Here is a 7,335-nt window from a genome sequence, read left to right on the forward strand (position 1 = left end):
AGACACCGGAGGGGCCTAGGGTTGTATAGAGTCGGTTTACAAAGGAAGGAATCTACATATCCAAATGCCAAGCTTGCCATCCACGCAAAGGAGAGTCCCATCCGGACACGGGAGGAAGTCTTCTGTCTTGTATCTTCATAGCCCATCAGTCCAGCCCATATTACATAGCCCGGACGCCCGAGGACCCCTTAATCCAAGACTCCCTTAGGCGGCGTCTGGAAGGGGCCCGGACTGGGCCGCGGCTGAGGAGTCAGGCGGTGGGCGGGGCACCACTGCGGGTGCCGGCGGTGAGGGCCATGTGAGTGGCCCGAGTGCACCACATCCTCATCCTCCGTTCCTCCAGCTTCAGGTATGCCACAACCTTGGGAAAAGTCGGATCGGTGATGAGGGGAAGGTTGGAGGCGGCGTTCCCGAAGTCGTCGTTCAGGCCGACAATGAGCGTGCTGAGAAGAAGCTCGTCGGAGACCTTGTCACCGAGGTCACGGAGCTCGTCGACGAGCTTCTTGAGGCGCATGCAATAGTCGTCAATATACGAATCGTGCTGATGACACCCAAAAACTCGATGTGCAAGAAAACCTTGCGCTGGAGCGCGTTGTCGGTGAAGAGACCCTTGGGCTTGGTCCAGATGGCGTGAGCATCATCCTCGGCAGAGACCACCGTGTGGAAGAGGTCATTCAAGATGGTGGTGTAGAACCAACGGATGAGAGTGGTGTCGATGGTCATCCACTCCTCATCGTCCTCCATGAACCGGGAATCCACGGAGCCATGAACATGATCCCGAAGATTGTACTCACGGAACACAAGGGAGAAATATTTCTTCCAGGCATAGTAGGTGGAGGTGAGGTGATCGAGGACGACGGGAACTCGACCGAGGATATTGAGATCATGGATGAGGACGGGGTCAGGGCCGGCAAACGGGTTGGTGCGAGCGGAGGCGGAGGATCCGAGGGACGCCATGCGATGCGGGAGGAGAGGTGGTGTGGCGCGGCTCGGGAGGGGCGGCGCGGCTAGGGGTGGTGGCGTAGCCGGGGGTTAGGGTTAGGGGAGAGGGGTGCGGAAGCGGGTAGGGGAGGAGGCGGCAGCGGCGTCGGGTGTAACAGCGGCGGCGGCAGGGAGTAGGGTTAGGATCTTAGGTATGACTAGTAAGATGCCCGTGCTACGCTACGGAATCACAAAATATTATATGGGCATAAGTTATAATCAAGTACATGTACATTGCTACGGAATAATATAAAAATATCAATACATCCATCAAAGCGATGTTATATGTTGATAGGTGTACATCAAGCACAATCAAACATAATGTTTCTAACCAATAAACCCCGTCCTTCAAGCCAAACATTTTCTTCTCAATATTCATCTTGTTGGAAGACTTGTTCATTGCTCACTCTATCTTAACTCAAGGGGACAGAGAGCATGCGATAGATAGAAAATCCATCCACAACTATGATGACACTGACCAGCTTTATCAGAAACGGTAACACATTAAGCACCCCACTTTAACCTAACATTAATACACATAATGGAAGAATAAAATGTGATAATATCGATGTTTGTCCCCCATGAATTTGTGCAATGGAAGTGTAGCGACTACCAACTTATCCTTCGACTCTAGTCCGATGGGCTCAATATGTTATAGCACATATCATAATCCGCCACCAGCCCATCCCGCGGATCTGTCATATCTCCATGTTTGATGCAACATGCCTCCCACCAGCAAAAGATAAAGATAAATAATAGCTCAAATAAATCAATGGTGTGACATCTCAAACCACTTTGCAAGAATTGAACAAAATAATAATCAAACCACATAACATTATCTTGAAGCATAGCAATCTCCTGTTGGGTTTAGTCCCACATCGGTTGTGTGGGGAGACATAACATGACTTATAAGGGTAGGGGTGTCCCCTCCTAACAGGCTAGTCTTTTGGGGGGAGAGGGCCCGTGGCCTCTCATAAGTTGGTGTTGCTCTTCGATTGGGCCTGGTGACGCAGATGGGTCGGAACGCTGCTGTTAGTGGACCCAGGATTGCGTAACAATTGGTATCAGAGCACATGTGCCCAGAATAAATCTTGGCTGACTCACGGGAGGTCGGTCATGGTTGGTGGGCCAGAAACGCTGGTGTTAGCAGGCCCATGGGTGACCGACGTATGAGTGAGAGATTGTTGGGTTTAGTCCCACATTGGTTGTGGGGGGAGACATAACACGACTTATAAGGGCGGGGGTGTCCCCTCCTTAGAGGCTAGTCTTTTGAGGGGGAAGGCCCGTGGCCTCTCATAAGTTGGTGTTGCTCTTCGGTTGGGCCTGGTGACGCAGATGGGTCAAAATGCTGCTGTTAGCGGACCCAGTATTGCGTAACATCTGCAATACTGGAAGCGTGATCAACCATTGTTAAATATTGATAAATAGTTCCAGAGTGTGTTATAGCCCTACAAATATATCATAATCAGCAACTGGCCACGAGAACTCATATGGAAAACACAATTAAAAACACTTGATACAAAACTTGCATACATAATAGAGTATGCAGAACTTCAAAGTCTTGCATGTTGGTTAAAAAATGGTGCATGTACATGAATAATTGACTGCAATATGAATGCCTCTCATCTGAAGTTTATTCATACAATATGCATATCAGAGCCGGGCAAGAACAAAGCTCCAACAGAGATTTTAAACCCCAACAACAGAATTGTTGATTTCATTGATAGAGGAATAAATACCATACAAAACACATGAAAAATAGGAGAGAAAGCCGATTACTCTGGATTGTGAAAATGTAACGACCGCGCTCATGCCAGATCGCCCATAGCACCAGCTCAACCAGCGATCGCCAACACATATTTTCGCATCCAGCCTTAGAAAAACTACTGCGATAAAATTGTTCCTTTCCTTGGAACAGCTATAGAAAACAAAACAAGCCATTCCATTAGCAGTCACTAAAAAACAAAATGTACATGAAAGGATGCTTTTGAATCATGTGTATATGGAAGGGGCAAGTGCACACATACAGAAAAAATTGGTACTGGACCTCTTGTAACTTTCTTACATCAACCACGTTTCTGTAAAAGAAAAAGTGGAGTGCGGCTTGAATATCATGGATGCTGAAGCATGTAACTTACTTAAGAACAGTAGAGGGAAAGCAACTTCACATTACTGACCCTAGTTAGATAGACCGGATTTCCTCCAGCCACCAAATTGTAGTTGAGTGGTTCATACCTTGGACTGCACATTGAGAACTTCTTTGTAGACTATGTTATTTGTAAAATTTGCAACAGAGTTGGACTGGCCTTCCTTTTGCTTATTCAGGACAGAAAGAATCTTTCATATTACTTATGCATGTAGCTCTAGAAAGAGCAACATAGAGTTGCTAGTGCGAAAATACCGGTTCAAAGAAATAAGGCATCCATGGCACTGGAAATACCTATCCCAGCCAAGGTGATGTACTTGTCATCTTCTTCTTCAGGCATGTGATATACATATGTAGGAAAAAATAAGGCATCCATGGCTACAAAAGAATGCATTCAAACTGCAAACAAATTAGAATGAAACAAGCTATAAAATGCATTAAAACTGTAGACATGATAGATAAAAAAGGCATCTAAGAATGTAGGAGTCAGTATGATAGGCATTAGAAAAAGGAAATAACTATCTACAATGAGTATAATTCAGTTAGACTTCTCCAACTGTTACTGATACAGCATCCAGACGGGGGAAGCTGGAATGACAAATTTTGAATGCCCATCACATATGAAAAGAGGTCGGCGAGGAGGAAGGGGAGGTGGTGGGCGGCAGGTCTCTTGCATCACAGCCTCAGATGAGGAAGCAGAAGAGTCCTCATGGACTCGAGGCGCAGACGCCGCTAGCGGCGTACTTGCCGACGCGGTCCTCGGAGAAGATGGGCTAGGGGGAGGAGGGAGACGTGGTGGGCGGCGGGTCTGCTGAATCTGAGGAGTGGGCAGGAGAGGCGTTGCGAACTCGACCAATGGACGGCGTCGGCGGCGTACTTGACGATGTCAGTGTCGCATGAGACGGGGTAGGAGGAGAGGAGACGATGGGGAGGAGGGGAAGGTGGAGGTGGTGTGGCGGTGGGCATTGAGGCTGCTCCGGTGGAGAGGAGTTGGGGGCAGACGACCCCAGCAGTAGCCATCGCTGCCAGTTTGCTTCCATTTGTTTCTAGAAATATCGATTCCTTCGTTGATCGGATAAGGTGGGACTGGATGGAATCGGACGAATGGAACGAGGGGTTTCTTTGCAAATGTGAAGTGGGGTTGCCTTCTATGCGTCGGATGCAAATCAGATGGTCGAAAATGATGGATGACATGCACACCATCATCACCAACTCAGATTTTTATAGGAGTAGAGATACCATGTTGAAAAAGAATGTTTTGACAATGCAACTCGATGTATTGATCGATGCATAACGCATGTAAATATGGATGTACAAGATGGGCCTGAACCTCAACTATACAATGATTAGAAGGTGGGCCAAGATATACAATATACTTGCACAATCATATATTCAACAGAAATGCTCTAAGATGGGATGGTGCACACGAAAAATATCTGATGCTACGTGCTTAGGTGCTTTGGGAGCTTCCAAGGCATTGAATCTTAGATCTACGATGATAGCTTGTGCAAATTTATGAGCAAAAACAAAAAAACTGATAATTACATGCAGGCCCGAGGTATCCTCTGACCATCGGATCTTTAAATCCGACGGTTGGGAGCTTCCGAGCACCTGAGCTTTTTTATTTTTCTGAAACTGGAAAAAGATTTGCATGTGAGCTTATGTACTTCCGTAGCACCTAAACCTCTCACAACACCCACAAACGTTCGATCGGTCTTGAGCGGCGAGCGTACGTACACGCACTTATACTCGATCTTTCGTCGAGGCACGAGGCAAGAAAAGTCTTGGTGCCAAGCAATAGCACACTTGGAAAGCAGCCGGCCGGCCACCTGCGTCCTCATCCACGGGCGCGCTACGTGTAGCACATGAGGCTGCCCATGCACGACGACACGTGGAGCTTACTCCCCCTCCACCCGTCGCTCGCCCCTTTAACAGCACCTCGCCACCGTCTCTCTCACAGTCACATAGTCAGTCACACCCAGTACGGCTCGCATCGAGAAACCATACTGCAAGCCGAGAAATCGTGCAAGCTAGCGGATGATGCGTCGCGGGGTTGCCGGCATGGCGCTGCTGCTCGTGCTGCTTCTCCTCCTCTCGGGGTGGTCGGCGATGGGGACTCCGCGTTCACGCGAGAGATGGGAGGAGGGGGAGGGGGAGTGGCGGCCGGAGGAAGAGGCCAAGGGCGGCGGCGGGGGTGGCGGGACTGGGAAAGGCCTGTTCTTGCTGGACAAGGTGGAGAAGGTGGTGGAGTCGGAAGGTGGGAGTGTGCACGTCGTGCGCGGGCTGCCCGTGCCGGAAGCACCGTGGCAGCACGGCGGGTGGTCCGCCGAGTGCGGAGCTTGCCGGGAGGGGCTCATGCACATCGGCTTCATAACCATGGAGCCCAAGACGCTGTTCGTGCCGCAGTACATCGACTCCAACCTCATCCTCTTCGTGCAGCGAGGTGCATACCGATCCAACCACTGCTCACCGTTCTTGTTTTTTTTTTTGCGAAAATCAACCCACACCCGTTTATATGTTTTTATTATGAATTCTATCTGAGCAGGGGATGTGAAGGTTGGATGGATCCACAAGGGCGGTCTCGTGGAGAAGCAGCTCAAGATGGGCGACGTCCTACAGATCGACGCCGGCTCCATCTTCTACATGGTCAACACAGGCAAAGGCCAGAGGCTGCACATCATATGCAGTATCGACGCCTCGGATAGCGCAGGCTTCGCACCTTATCAGGTCATGCGTATGCCCTGTTTGTTCTGCATCTGCAATCATTTAACTAATGAGATTTAGCCCTTGTTGATTATTTACATCTTGACCAGACTACCGAATTACTGACGAATTGACGATACGATGCAGTCCTTCTATCTTGGTGGGGGAGGGAAACAGACGTCAGTGCTGGCCGGATTCGAGCCAAAGATTCTTGTCACCGCTCTCAACGTGAGCTAGCTAAATTCGTCTCAACATTTCACATTAATTTAAGTTCAGTAGCAAATTCACACGCATGGCACCAGGATTATTTTGTTTCTCATGTCTCGTGTTCAGACCACTTACGACGAACTGGGAAGAATCTTACCCGTGCGAACCGGTGGAACCGGGGGCCCTTTCGTGTCCTACACAACGGAGTCCGGGAGCGGTGGCAAAGAGCATGGACAGGGAGGCGAGCGTGATGTGGGGGAAAATGGAAGGGAGAGCGAGCCATGGAGACCAGTGGGGAGAGGCGACGACGACGAACCCGGTAGCGGGCAATCCACTTGGACTTGGTCGTGGAGGAAACTGATGAGCAGGTTCATCAGAGGGGAGCTGAACAAGAAGTCGGACAAGACTCTGCGCGCGCCGGAGCCTTACAACCTGTTCGACCACGAGCCCAGCTTCCGGAACACCTACGGCTGGAGCATCTCCGTCGACAAGCACGACTACGAGCCCTTGGACCACTCCGACATCGGCGTCTATCTCGTCAACCTCACCGCCGTACGTTTTTGCTCTTCTGAACCATCCATCAGAGCGGTAAAGATTTCAGACCACTGCGGCGAAGCTGATCAATGCTGCGTGTGGGTGTGGCCTGGAATGTGCAGGGCTCGATGATGGCGCCACACGTGAACCCGAGGGCGACGGAGTACGGCGTGGTGCTCGCCGGGGAAGGCGTCATCCAGGTGGTCTTCCCCAACGGGTCGCTTGCGATGAGCGCGGAGGTGCGTGCCGGCGACGTGTTCTGGATCCCACGCCACCTCCCGTTCGTCCAGGTGGCGTCGCGGGGCGGGCCGTTCGTGTTCTTCGGGTTCACCACGTCGGCGCGGCGGAACAAGCCGCAGTTCCTGACCGGCCCCACCTCTGTCCTCCGCATGATGCTCGGGCCGGAGCTCGCGGCCGGGTTGGGCGTCCCTCAGAAGGAATTGAGGAAGGTGGTGGAGGCCCAGACGGTGGCGGTGATCGAGCCGCCCTTGCCGGAGAAGGAGAAGGGGCGGAAGGAGAGGGAACCGTTTGTTATGAAGCAAGTGGCGAGGGAGTGAGCGCACGCGGCTAGCCATCTGCTTAATGCTTTATTTAGCAGATGATCGATCTTACATGTGTTCTTCTGGTCGAAACTTCTGTACATCATGCGCGTGTTTGCGCCGTCTGTTTCCGTGTTTGTGTCGCTAGTGTGTGTTGTGTTCTAGTACGTGTTTGTTCATGTGAGTTCTGGTGTCGTCAATAAATAAAGATGCATGTCAAATTCA

General features: G+C 50.6%; 2 protein-coding genes across 2 annotated transcripts; one reads left to right on the forward strand and one right to left on the reverse strand.

Moving 5' to 3' along the window:
- Window positions 1-250: 250 nt before the first annotated feature.
- On the reverse strand, window positions 251-957 carry LOC147975938 (uncharacterized). Its single transcript, XM_087520657.1, has 2 exons — window positions 577-957; window positions 251-502 (listed from the first exon to the last, which is right to left on the reverse strand). The coding sequence occupies exons 1-2, from the start codon at window positions 955-957 to the stop codon at window positions 251-253; spliced, it is 633 nt and encodes a 210-aa protein (XP_087376783.1).
- Window positions 958-5,076: 4,119 nt separating this feature from the next.
- Window positions 5,077-7,335, forward strand: LOC125551401 (RmlC-like cupins superfamily protein). The gene is made up of 5 exons (XM_048714624.2): window positions 5,077-5,570; window positions 5,673-5,854; window positions 5,978-6,058; window positions 6,164-6,589; window positions 6,694-7,335. Exons 1-5 carry the CDS (start codon window positions 5,165-5,167, stop codon window positions 7,126-7,128), a joined length of 1,530 nt encoding a protein of 509 aa, XP_048570581.2. The 5' UTR covers window positions 5,077-5,164; the 3' UTR covers window positions 7,129-7,335.

This window comes from Triticum urartu, chromosome 4A (genome assembly GCF_056163025.1).
Source record: "Triticum urartu cultivar PI428250 chromosome 4A, HENAU_Tu73, whole genome shotgun sequence".
In the NCBI taxonomy this organism is placed as follows: domain Eukaryota; kingdom Viridiplantae; phylum Streptophyta; class Magnoliopsida; order Poales; family Poaceae; genus Triticum; species Triticum urartu.